At 38.0% G+C, this 14100-nt stretch overlaps 1 protein-coding gene across 5 annotated transcripts in view; it reads left to right on the top strand.

Moving 5' to 3' along the window:
• Positions 1-14100, top strand: part of LOC139764636 (5-phosphohydroxy-L-lysine phospho-lyase-like) — a 107017-nt gene that overhangs the window by 55543 nt on the left and 37374 nt on the right. For all 5 annotated transcript variants that reach the window (XR_011716432.1, XR_011716429.1, XR_011716431.1 and 2 more), the window contains exons 2-4: positions 1890-2008; positions 4520-4625; positions 8576-8704. Coding sequence is in view for 1 of the 5 variants with exons in the window: in XM_071691488.1 (XP_071547589.1) it covers positions 1890-2008; positions 4520-4625; positions 8576-8704 (354 nt within the window). In the remaining 4 variants the exon portion in view is untranslated. The remainder of the gene's footprint in view (positions 1-1889; positions 2009-4519; positions 4626-8575; positions 8705-14100) is intronic.

Here is a 14100-nt window from a genome sequence, read left to right as displayed (position 1 = left end):
CCACATACACAGTCATATATATATATGCACATGTATATATGCATACTCACTTACCTTCATCCACTCCTGGCCCCACCCTGCCCCACAGGAAACGGCTTCACCACCTCCTGTATCAGTGATGAAGCATCAGGAAAACAGACAAGAAAAGGCCACGTTCATTCACACTTGGGTCTTTTGCTTTCAGTAATTCACCGAAACCAGAACTCCCTGTTCACATCCAGGCCCCACAGACCTCTCCATGGTTTACTCCAGACATTTCACATGCCCTGGTTCAGTCCATTGACAGCATGTCGACACCAGTATACCACATTGTTCCAATCGACTTTATTCCTTGCATGCATCTCACTATCATTCATGTTCGGGCTCCAATAACTCAATATCTTTTTCACTCCATCCTTCCCCTTCCAATTTGATCTCCTGCTTTTCCTTGTTTGCTCCACCTCTGACACATACATCCTCTTTGTCAGCCTTTCCTCACTCATTCTCTCCCTATGTCCAAACCATTTCAACACACCCTCTGATATGCACAAGGAAAAATGAAACAGGACAATTGCTGTTATTGGAATTACATTATTTCTTTTTAGAAAAATATGATTTTTAGCCTCTATAAAAGGTTTGGCTTTTTTTTTCTTTTTTTTTTCCAATCACAATCAAAAGGTTGATGTATGTTGTCATCCAGTTATTCCTCCTTTGGTTGGCAAAAGGTAATGTGCTGCAAGAAATGAAAGAAATCATGAAACTCAACATATTGTCAATTTTACAATCTTTCTGCAGCGATTAGAAACTATCAGAATTGAACCTTTTACTGAAAACAGCACCTCCTGAAGGAAGACATTGCTGAATAGCTGTCAAATTGCCAATGTCTCCTTCCATATTTTAGGTACCACATTTTGTATGTAACACTACATACATTTATCACCAGAAGACTCAAGATCAGGTACATTATAGACATATCATTATGACTTTTAGTATTGGAACGAATTTATTATTCATCAGCAACTATTGTCACCATTTATATTTTTTCCATACAGACTCTATATACCATTGTACACTCCAGTTCTGTAAAAACAAATTTGTCCATCTATGTCAGAGAACAATACAGCTTAAGCTAAAGGTGTAAGAATCAATCTGATAGGAACCAAAATATATCCATAAAGATAGCAACCCCTCTGTAGTCTTTGGTAAGCACCAGGTACATTCTATATCCCATGCATTTCTCAAATATTATTATGTATGGCATTATCCCCTGGATTTGAAAAGAAAGGTGCATGTCCCCTGAAATGAGGGGAATTGGTTCATATTAGACTGTTCATTTCTTATTTTGAAGCCTGGGATATAATGTTTTTTAGATATTATATTGCGCTGTACATATTGTATAACTCCATATTTTCTCTCTCCTTCATATATCTCTATGCAGTTAGGTCATTGAGAGAGGAAATGGTGGTTCTATTGAAAAACCCTTGCTTTTTATTGTTTACTTGTAATCAGATAAAGAATACCCAGATTTAACTCGTTCATCCATTTTATGATAAATTGCTCAAGCAAATTGATAAGATTTCATCTCTTTAAGTCAGTGATTAGAAATGTACCTCGAATAGACACTTAACAAAGAATCAAGCACAGTATGTACTTCTGTGAAATACTTGCCCTGTATATAAGAGAAATATTGATAGACAAGTTTATGCTGGTAATCTTTAAGTAACAGAAATTCATGACACAGTGAGAGATGATTAGAGTAATGGCTTTTAAAGATTTGGAAAGATATAAGTTGGATGTCATTTGGGTAAGTGTTCATAGAACAGTAATGATTGGGTAGGCTTTTTCTGGTCTTTTTCATTGGATGTTCATATGTTTTAGTACTGCATTGTTAACCTATATTGTCTTGACAGGCCTTCATGTAAACTCTTCTTTAAAGAAGACCCCCTCAAAATTGTTCGAGCCTCAAAAACATACATGTATGATGAAAATGGACAGCGATATCTCGACTGTATCAACAATGTCTGTCATGGTAAGTTTAGCAAGTGTAGTTTTTGTGTAGTTAATTTCTTTACACAGTATTTAGAAAACATCAAAAGATAGTGTTCTATATTCATTACTTATATTTTTTCTTTTTTTAAGATGTGGTTATGGACCAGAATACTCATTAAGACCAGGCCATAAATGAAAATAGATAGTGCTGAAAAGATAGGGAATTAACATGAGAATAGGGGAGAAGTTAACTGAAAACCTGAGAAAGAATTAGTTTTGGAGGAAATTGAAACTTCCCCATCCACAACCATTCCCTTCAAACCTTTCTGCGTTTTCCCCTGGCCGTTATATACCTTGTTTAGTCCATTAACAGCTCATTGCCACCTGCATACCTCATTATTCCAACTCACAATTCCTACAGTGCACACCTTTCATGCACCTACAGTTAAACATTCCACCCTCCCATCTTTCCATCTCTGGTTTGGTGCTTTCCTTCTTTTCCCCTCCACTTCTGACAACCTCTCCTCACTCTTTCATGCATGTATATAAGGGAAAGTTCTTATTAGCATTGCCAGGTGCCTGAGTATTCCTTTGAGTTTTTCCTTTTTTTTTTCTTTTACATACTAATTCATGTGGGTTCTTTAGTGTTTGCATTAGCACAGATCATTTTGTCCCAATATCTTTTTTTGTGTATGTGTGTGAACACATTATACCATTGATTTGTATTTGAGTGATGCAGAGATGTCTCCAAGAAATTCATTTCAGACCACATGTTGACTTTTTACTTATCTAAGTTCTTGTCGTCTGCCTAGTGTAATTGTATTATACAGAATAAGTAACTAAGTAACTTCACATATGAAAGGTATAGTTGTCAGAAAAAATAAAGAAAAAGAATATTTCTTCATTAATACTGTACACTGTTTCCATGTAGCAATTCTGATAGAATTTGCAATGATAAGTTATTTGTTTATTTATTTACCTTCTCTAACTAAAGTCTTAGGTTGAGATGAAAATTTTCAGCACATTTGTAAAAATTTCATTTTTCAGTATCAAGTGGACAGCCATTGTCAACTGATCTCCTATGTTCATTTCATTGTTTAGAATGCAGTGTTTAGATTATCAGTGTCAGGGTTGTCACTATTTTCTGTTTAACTTTTCTCTTTTTTTCTTCTTCTTTTTTCACCTCATTGAGTTCATTAGACTCCGTGGAATCAAGGATATCAACTTTTTTCCCAGTGTTTGTTTCCCAGGCTTTAGATGAGCTAGTAGTGGCCAACGGTGGTCTGGCAGCAGGTGGATACTGTACCCACTTGTCCATCATTCTGATGGCTAGTGACCCATACACTCAAAAGCAATTGGCTCATTGTCTGGTATCAGTTTCTTGCGTTGCCATTTTTTAATACTGTCACCGTTTTTCCTCCTGCCAATACCTCAGTCATGAAATTTAAGAGGGTGTTCCTTTAGCAACATCCCGTAGTTAAAGTAAGCTGTTTTAGATGTTGCTGTGCATCACCCTGCAGTGAATTGGTTAAGAGCATTGCCAAGCCTGCTTTTCAAAGGGTGTTTGTTTCTTATCAGGGCTTGTGCTAACTCGGTGCCCTAGTTTACCTTCTAACTTTACTAAGACCAACACCTTCTCTTGAGTTTTTGAGGAAGAAAATTGAGTGACTTTTACTTAGGTTTAGAGAACCAGGCAGATGGTCCAGGATTATTTGATGATGATCTGTTTTTGGATCATGTGGAGATTGATTTTATGGACACTGACTGTACAAGCATTGTATGCTGTTTCTATCACAAGGAGAGGTAGTGTTGCCAGCAACCCCTTGACCTTGACAACACTGCATCTGACTGATGCAGCTGGAAATTTGGAAAACTTTTATGCTTTTGTTGTCAAAAAAAATTTCAATAAATCACAGATTCTGATATTTAAATTCATCATACAAACACCAGAACAGTATTAGTTAGAAATCAGTCTTGTTGTTTTAGGTCTTATAGAACTGTAAAACATGCATAGTGGCATCTCCCTTGACATTTATGCATTACTGCTGTGTTCTATGGAATCTTGTGCTGGCATAACTAAAATTCCTACACATTATCAGTGACATTAGTGGATGAAATATACTTCTGAAGTGAGGTTTTTCTTGTTATATGAATATCTTTGAAGTTGTAAGGTTAGATACAATATGTATTCAAGTTGAAAAATGTATGATTCACAAGCTTGGAAAAGAAAGCTAACTGAAGCAATAAAGGAGGTTACTTAGTATGTTTGAATTTTGATATTTTTACATCCTGTCATGTAAATTAATGTAACCTTTCATGAATTTGCAAAAAGCTTGTGCTATATATGAAAGCACTTTCATGATTTTGCAAAAAGCTTTTGCCATATGTAAAAGCATACTTACACAGGTTTATTGAGAGAAGAATTTTAAGAAATTTATCCTATGCATGCGGCATTAACAAATTAAGAATGCTTATATCGTAATGTTAGTCTTATCTTTGTTAGATATATATTTAGGGAACAAATGTACATTAAATATTTCTCTCATTGCAGTTGGCCATTGTCATCCTCACGTTGTGTCAGCAGCCATGCAACAGATGGCAGTCCTCAATACAAACAGCCGATTCCTTCATGATAACCTCGTTCTTTATGCAGAAAGGTCTCGTTTTTCATTTTTTCATTTTTACATTTTCATTTGTGATATTCTGGTCAAGTAATGGTAATTTCAGGTATTGATGGAAGAGTACTTGTGTTACAATAGCTGTGCCTCTTGTACATTCATGATAACCAGGCAGGATGAATCAAAAAGAAGAGAGTTCTCTACATCATCTATTCTCGTTCCATTCCAACAACATTACTCTTGTGGCCAAACTCAGCACTGAATCAAAGCAGCTTAGCATTGCAAAAACACAACAAAAATGAATTAATTAGTATTGTTACATCCTTTTTCTTTTCAGACAATACATGCATACAAAATATATACAAGAATCAATGACAAAATAATTACAGCTACATCTAACAATGTGACATAATCAGAGAACCTCTTAGGAGGCTTGACACACCTCCCTGACCTAGTTTTAAATGCGTTGTCATTCGTTACTGGGGTTACTGACATGGTACTCCTGTTTCTGAACATAATCATGAAGGCCTTCTTCTTTCACATTAGCATCACCACTGGTTTATCTTCACCTGACTCCACCTTCTGCTTAGGTCTACCCTTAGCTTCATCTGTGACAGGGTCACCATGCATTATTCTTACTGGAGACTCATGAACGTCTCATGTGACACCTATTCCTCTGTAGTATTCCACCTTCCTTCGTTTCTACCTCATTTGACCTTACATCTAACTGTCTGGTTACAGTTTCCTTCTTCCATCTCTTAGCTCCAAGCCTATTTGGTTTAAGTCTGACAGTATCACCTTCACATAATTCAGGGAGGTCATGGGTTTTAACATTGTAATAAGATGCCTGTTTATTCTAGAAACACTTCAGTTTATCTACCTTATTTGCTCCAACTTTACTGTCTGGCTTCAGTAAGTTTTCTACAATAGGCACAATAGTTTTTGTTCTACTCATCATTCTTTGAACGGGGCTTGTATTGGTGCCTCATGTGGGCGTGTTCCTAAAGTTCAGAAGAGCACGATATTGGTCTTCACCATTGTGTTCAGTCTTTCATAACATATTCCTAGCTTTTTGAACAGGAGACTCAACCTTGCTATTTTGCTTTGCTGTTGCAAGGCGAGATGGTCTTATGGCTGATTCCCCATCTATTGGTTAACTTTGACATTGTTTCTGAGATCATTTGAGGACCATTATCATTTATCATTTCCTCAGGAATATCATATCTACCACAGCGTGCCTTGATTTTAGTAACAGTGGATTTAGCAGTAGTGTCATACACTCTATGAGTCTTCTAATAGTTGGAAAAATAACATACATTTATGAAGTAATACTTACCAATCTTCTTCCAAGGTCTATTAGGTAGCTCATGACTCATTAGGGTTTCATTTGGAGGGAATATTTCATAAGACCTACAAGCCTCACAACATTAAACAAAGGATTTTATTTCAGCATTCATGTTAGGCCAGTACACACTCTCCCTTGTTCTGCACAAATACCCTTTAATGCCCACATCGCCAACATGTATGTCCTTTATCTTGGGCTGTAACTGCTTTGGTATGACAACCCTTACCTTTTCATATTTGTTGGTGACCTCATCTAGTACATATCTACTTTTACACTGTGAAGCCATCAATGCCCATTCAACTTTCAAAAAGTTTAATTTAAATGACTCAGATCTCTGGTCCATTCCTTATGGTTCCAGGTAATTCCTGAAAAGTTGAATCCACAAATACCAATCCTCAGCCAAACTGGACAATTGTAAATCTAAGGTTGCAGGTGGAGAAACATTAACACTGGGTATTCTCACTGTGGTAACATGCTGTGGTGCCATGAAGATCACATGACCTGGTGCACCGTCACTGCTTTGGACGTCCCCAGGCACTTCTTCCTCATAAAACTGTCCCTGGAACCCATGTCTACCATTCACCACAAACAATAATGCAAGAGTAACAGCAGACAGTTCATAGTCAGGCTGTGGCACCACCACTGCTGACCCAGATGGGAGTCTTCCACTTGGATCTCAATGTAGCACCAGAACAGCTCACTACACCTGTATAGTTGTCACTGGCATGCATGTGTACATCCCACTACCACCATGTTACAATAGCTGTGCCTCTTGTCCACTCATGTTTACCAGGCATGATGAATCAAAAAGAAGACATTTCTGTACATCTTGTATTCTCGCTCCATTCCAACAGCAACATAAAGTGCCTCTTGTCGCCAGATTCAGTATTTAAGCAAAATAACAGAGCTTTGTGTAAACACAAATAAAATGAATTAAGTAGCATTGTTACAACTTGTAACTCAATATAACTGTGAGCTAACCAGATACAGGTTGAGTATCCCTCATCTGAAATGCCTGGGACCAGAGTTTCGGATTTTGGATTTTTTCGGATTTTGTAATATTTGCATACACATAATGAGATATACTGTGATGGGACCCAAGTCTAAACACAAAATCCAATTATGTTCCCTGTACACCTTATACACATAGCCTGAAAGTAATTTGTACAGTATTGATGATTTTGCACATAAAACAAAGTTTGTGTAATAATGAGCCATCAGAAAGCTAAGGTGTTGCAACTTCAGCGACCCATGAGGACAGTCTGTGGTTGTTTTTGGCATCACTTTCATTTCTGACTCTGAATGTATATGCAAGTGATAAGCGATCATTTTCATACACTTATTCACACAAGTACTTAACATTAAAAAGAAAAATATGAAATACCTTTAATACAATGAAAAAATGATGTGTTTAGGAGTGGGATTTACCACTTGTAAAATCATGTCGCCACTCAAAAAGTTTTGGATTTTTGAGCATTTCAGATTTTGGATTTTCAGATTAGGAATTCTCAACCAGTATGTCTTCATTTGATTGCATTAGGAACTCATAATTTCATACATTTTTCTGGTCTTTATATGTTGCCATGCTTGCTTTAGACTTCAGAAACTCATGATTTCATGCCTTTCCCTGTTTTTGATATGTTGCCACTCTTAATCTTGTACAAGACCAGCATCATTTCAGAACCTAGCAACAAGATAAGAGTGGTTTTACCATTCCAGATGACTAGTTTATGAAGTCAGCCACCAATATAATTTGACCAAGTGCAACTAATTACAAAGTTCTCTAAACAAAGTCAAATCTCAGTCAAGATTACACTAAAAGAAATAGTTAACCCATCCCTTTCATCTTACCCTCTGTCTCCTTGAGAGATCCCAAGTTGAAAACATAATTCTTTTCACTTAGCAGATGATTTTATGTAAAATATTATTGTTTTCACTTAGCAGATATTTTTATATTAGTGTAGCTGAAGAATTGCGATGGAGGAATTTTGAGTATGAGTGGTTTCTAGTGGAAAGTTTTTAAGGTGAATCTGGATTAGTGGGGTAACTTGTTTATATATAATCATGACTTCTAAGACTGAATTATTGTCGATGGATGAAAAAGGCTCCACCTATCCCTGTTCCCATATGGATTCCAGCCTCAGAGCTGCAGGAATTCTAAAAATGTGATCTTGGAGTTGTTTGCAAAGTATGACAATAGTATTTATAATCCATTTTTACCTTTTGGTCATATCACAAGGACCTATGCATTAGGAAGTATTAGAACACGTAGTCTCTGATTTTTCAAGATTTTGAGAAAATAATTAGGAAATTATGAAATTTGAAGCTGAATTCCAAGGGGTTGAGGTTTGTTTGAATGGGCATTTACACTATTTGAATTAAGCTGAAAGCAATTACATCAGTAATTGATATTGCTATATTGGAGGGAACCTGGTCATCATCAGTTAACGAACATAGCATATAAGGGTTAAAAAGCCCCAAAGCTCTTTCATCAGAAGTGCTTCCATGAGAAGCTGTTTGGTTTATATTTCTGAACTGACATTAGATATATTTGATAATGGTCTTCCTATTTTTATGAATAACCACTATTAGATTTAGGAAAACTGGCAAAACGTAGCAATTCTAAGTTCATTTTATTTATCAGGTTAACATCACTCTTCCCAAAGAAGCTAAGTGTGTGCTTCTTCGTTAACTCAGGCAGTGAAGCTAATGACTTGGCATTACGTTTAGCTCACACGCACACAGGGAACAAGGATGTCATCACCTTAGATCAGTAAGTGATTATGAAAATTTTTAAAACATTTGTTGGGTGATCCAAGTGAGTTATACATTCACTGGTGCCTTAAGACATAATGTAGATTTTTTTAATGTACTTTCTTTATTTTCTTGTTTGCTTGTAAGGCATTAGATATACTTTTTGTGTGATTTTATGAAGTCATGCTGTACTAAAGGAATGTTCAGAAAAATATCGAAAGTATCAGTCGTCTTTAATTTGTTCATGGATGGGGTTGTTAGGGAGGTGAATGCAAGAGTTTTGGAAAGAGGGGCAAGTATGAAGTCTGTTGGGGATGAGAGAGCTTGGGAAGTGAGTCAGTTGTTGTTCGCTGATGATACAGCGCTGGTGGCTGATTCATGTGAGAAACTGCAGAAGCTGGTGACTGAGTTTGGTAAAGTGTGTGAAAGAAGAAAGTTAAGAGTAAATGGGAATAAGAGCAAGGTTATTAGGTACAGTAGGGTTGAGGGTCAAGTCAATTGGGAGGTGAGTTTGAATGGAGAAAAACTGGAGGAAGTAAAGTGTTTTAGATATCTGGGAGTGGATCTGGCAGCGGATGGAACCATGGAAGCGGAAGTGGATCATAGGGTGGGGGAGGGGGCGAAAATTCTGGGAGCCTTGAAGAATGTGTGGAAGTCGAGAACATTATCTCGGAAAGCAAAACTGGGTATGTTTGAAGGAATAGTGGGTCCAACAATGTTGTATGGTTGCGAGGCGTGGGCTATGGATAGAGTTGTGCGCAGGAGGATGGATGTGCTGGAAATGAGATGTTTGAGGACAATGTGTGGTGTGAGGTGGTTTGATCGAGTAAGTAACGTAAGGGTAAGAGAGATGTGTGGAAATAAAAAGAGCGTGGTTGAGAGAGCAGAAGAGGGTGTTTTGAAATGGTTTGGGCACATGGAGAGAATGAGTGAGGAAAGATTGACGAAGAGGATATATGTGTCGGAGGTGGAGGGAACGAGGAGAAGAGGGAGACCAAATTGGAGGTGGAAAGATGGAGTGAAGAAGATTTTGTGTGATCGGGGCCTGAACATGCAGGAGGGTGAAAGGAGGGCAAGGAATAGAGTGAATTGGAGCGATGTGGTATACCGGGGTTGACGTGCTGTCAGTGGATTGAATCGGGGCATGTGAAGCGTCTGGGGTAAACCATGGAAAGCTGTGTAGGTATGTATATTTGCGTGTGTGGACGTATGTATATACATGTGTATGGGGGTGGGTTGGGCCATTTCTTTCGTCTGTTTCCTTGCGCTACCTCACCAACGCGGGAGACAGCGACAAGCAAAAAAAAAAAAAAAAAAAAAAAAATCAGTCGTCTAACATAAAACAGGACTTTCATGAGATAAGTATTGATTTTATATCTTTAGATGATTATATTTGAATAAGAAGTGGCTTATCATAGTTATTCAGATAGATGATTATATTTAAATAAGAAGTGGCTTATCATAGTTATTTCCGAGTTCACTCTTCTTTTGTCAGGAATAGAAGAAAGGAATGGATTAGTGTGTATAGAAAGTCTAATGACCTTGATCTAAGGATGTGATTAACTTTTATGATTATTTAGGTGTAGAGAAAAAGTTGATGCATATGAATAAAACATGAGAATTTTACAAGTAATTATGAATGCACCTTTAACAAAGGATAACAAGTTATTTTAAAGGGAGTCAAGCTGTTGCAAACCTGAGGTGTGTGAGAGAAAGAGATGTACTTGAAAAGTCAGGGAAATTACATCTGGCATAGGATAAAGTTCATAAGATATATTGCAAATATTGTAGAGAATTGATTAAGGTGAATAATTCAAGAGATGTGGTTGTTGGTATGGAAGAGTTAGTAGTTAATCAGTGCATGATAGTATAATAACGTAAAGAGGAAGATATTTCAAAAGACAGGATTAAGAAAGCTTTTGTTTGCCAAGAGAATGGAAAAGAAGGCAATTTCATTTGGAGGAACAGATTAGTGGAACTTACCAGAGTAAATGAATATGGAGAATGTATAAAACACCATAAAAAGTTATTTCCTTTAAAAGCTAAAGGGAGTAAAAAAGATTTTTGTTAAATTACAAAGGAAGAATTCCTCTTAGCATAGATGGCAGGTTTTATGTTTAGTTTGTGATTGATTATGTCAAACAAATTGATAAACTCCTTTATGAAAAATATAAGTTAAGAAAAAAATTAAGTTTATAGACCAGATTTTTGCACTTGAACAAATTATGGTGAAAGGAATTGAGAAAAGAAGAAAGCATATGCAGCATATATAAATGAGAAAATGCATGAAGTTAATTGATAAGGATTTGATAAGTTTCAATTGGTGTGTGCAGTGAATGTTGCTGGATAATGTCAAGAGCTTCAGATAGTATCTGTTGGTATGAAGAGTAGTTTGAATTTGACATTCCATAAGAGTTGTGTAATTAATCTTAAGTTGTGTCATGTTTATATGTATATGGCTTGAAACCGGAATGGGGTTGATTGCTGTTGTATGCAGTTGAAAATATCTTAGTTCTTAAGTACTGGGTGTTAAGTAGAATGCTAAGGTGTTTAGATCTGTATGGGAGGAGAATGATAAGCTGCAAAAATCTAAGGTTTTTAACTTTTATCATAAGTCTAGGTGCAGTAGTGTTCGATAAGAGAATATGATAGTAAGATTGTTAGTCTAATGGTTGTCGTGGGCGTCACAAATAAGATGAACATAAAGGATTTAGGCATATTTTCTATGTGAAATTATGAAAGTTATTAAGTATAGCATTTATCAGTGCAAGCAATGGATTGAACCAGGGCATGCGAAGCATCTGGGGTAAACCATGGAAAGCTTTGTGGGCCCTGGGTGTGGAAAGGGAGCTGTGGTTTCGGTGCATTACACATGACAGCTAGAGACTGAGTGTGAACGAATGTGGCCTTTGTTGTCTTTTCTTGGTGCTACGTCACGTGCATGCATGGGGGGAGGGGGGTGCAGTTTCATGTGTGGCTGGGTGGTGACTACCTTGTGCGCACACATGGGGGAAGGGGTGCCGTTTCATGTGTGGTGGGGTGGCAAGAGGAATGGATGAAGGCAGCAATTAAGAATATGTACATGTGTATATATGTATATGTCTGTGGATGTATATGGTGGTATATGTGTGTGTGGGCATTTATGTATATACATGTGTATGTGGGAAGTATTACGAATATATGGTGTGGGAGGTAAGTCGTTAGAAACAGTGAAAAGTTTTTATCAAGGATGTAACGCATGTGTACAAGTAGGAAGAGAGGAAGGTGATTGGTTCTCATAGAATGTTGGTTTGCGGCAGGGGTGTGTAATGTCTCCACGGTTGTTTAATTTGTTTATGGATGGGGTTGTTAGGGAGGTGAATGCAAGAGTTTTGGAAAGAGGGGCAAGTATGCAGTCTGTTGTGGATGAGAGAGCTTGGGAAGTGAGTCAGTTGTTGTTTGCTGATGATACAGTGCTGGTGACTGATTTGGGTGAGGAACTGCAAAAGCTGGTGACAGAGTGTGGTAAAGTGTGTGAAAGAAGAAAGCTGAGAGTAAATGTGAATAAGAGTAAGGTTATTAGGTACAGTAGGGTTGAGGGACAAGTCAATTGGGAGGTAAGTTTGAATGGAGAAAAACTGGAAGAAGTGAAGTGTTTTAGGTATTTGGGAGTGGATGGAACCATGGAAGCGGAAGTGAATCATAGGGTGGGGGAGGGGGCGAAAGTTCTAGGAGCATTGAAAAATGTGTGGAAGTCGAGAATGTTATCTTGAAAAGCAAAAATGGGTATGTTTGAAGGAATAGTGGTTTTAACAATGTTATATGGTTGTGAAGCGTTGGCTATAGATAGAGTTGTGCAGAAGAGGGTGGATATGCTGGAAATGAGATGTTTGAGGACAATATGTGGTGTGAGGTGGTTTGATCAATTAAGTTATGAAAGAGTAAGAGATATGTGTGGTAATAAAAGGAGTGAGGTTGAGAGAGCAGAAGAGGGTGTTTTGAAATGGTTTGGTCTCATGGAGAGAATGAGCGAGGAAAGTTTGACAAAGGATATATGTGTCAGGCTTGGGCTATAGATAGGGATGTGCAGAGGAGGGTGGATGTGCTGGAAATGAGATGTTTGAGGACAATATGTGGTGTGAGGTGGTTTGATCAAGTAAGTAATGAAAGGGTAAGATAGATGTGTGGTAATACAAAGAGTGTGGTTGAGAGAGCAGGAGAGGGTGTATTGAAATGGTTTGGTCACATGAAGAGAATGAGTAAGGAAAGATTGACAAAGAGGATATATGTGTCAGAGGTGAAGGGAACAAGAAGTGGGAAACCAAATTGGAGGTGGAAGGATGGAGTGAAAAAGATTTTGAGCGATTGGGGCTTGGACATGCAGGAGGGTGAAAAGCTTGCAAGGAGTAGAGTGAATTGGAACGATGTGGTATACTGGGGTCAACTTGCTGTCAGTGGATTGAACCAGGTCATGTGAAGCGTCTTGGGTAAACCCTGGAAAGTTTTGTGGGGCCTGGATGTGGAAAGGGAGCTATTGTTTCAGTGCATTACATGTGACAGCTAGAGACCGAGTGTGAACGAATGTGGCCTTTGTTGTCTTTTCCTAGCGCTACCTCACACGTGGGGGGGGGGGTCATTTCATGTGTTGCGGGGTTCCGACGGGAATGGATGAAGGCAGCAAGTATGATTATGTACATGTGTATATGTGTATGTCTGTGTATGTTTATATATGTATATGTTTAAATGTATATGTCTGTGTATGTGCTGTGTCAGTGTGTATGTATATACATGTGTATGTGGGTGGGTTGCTCCATTCTTTCATCTGTTTCCTTGCGCTACCTTGCTAATGCGGGAGACAGCGACAAAGTATAATGATAATATTGATATATAGGGGATAGGGGAGAAAGAATACTTCCCACACATTCCTCGCGTGTCGTAGAAGGCAGTTAAAGGGGACGGGAGCAGGGGGCTGGAAACCCGCCCCTCCTTGTATTTTTAACTTTCTAAAAGGGGAAACAGAAGAAGGAGTCTCACGAGGAGTGCATATCCTCCTCAGAGGCTCAGATTGGGGTGTCTAAATGTGTGTGGATGTAACCAAGATGAGAAAAAAAGAAGAGATAGGTAGTATGTTTGAGGAAAGGAACCTGGATGTTTTGGCTCTGAGTGAAACGAAGCTCAGTAAAGGGGAAGAGTGGTTTGGGAATGTCTTGGGAGTAAAGTCAGGGGTTAGTGAGAGAACAAGAGCAAGGGAAGGAGTAGCACTACTCCTGAAACAGGAATGTTGGGAGTATGTGATAGAGTGTAAGAAAGTAAACTCTAGATTGATATGGGTAAAACTGAAAGTTGGTGGAGAGAGATGGGTGATTATTGGTGCATATGCACCTGGGCTTGAGAAGAAAGATCATGAGGGGCAAGTGTTTTGGGAGCAGCTGAGTG

The sequence above is a fragment of the Panulirus ornatus genome, chromosome 50 (assembly GCF_036320965.1).
Source record: "Panulirus ornatus isolate Po-2019 chromosome 50, ASM3632096v1, whole genome shotgun sequence".
NCBI lineage: Eukaryota > Metazoa > Arthropoda > Malacostraca > Decapoda > Palinuridae > Panulirus > Panulirus ornatus.
This window is presented reverse-complemented; position numbering and strand designations above follow the sequence as displayed.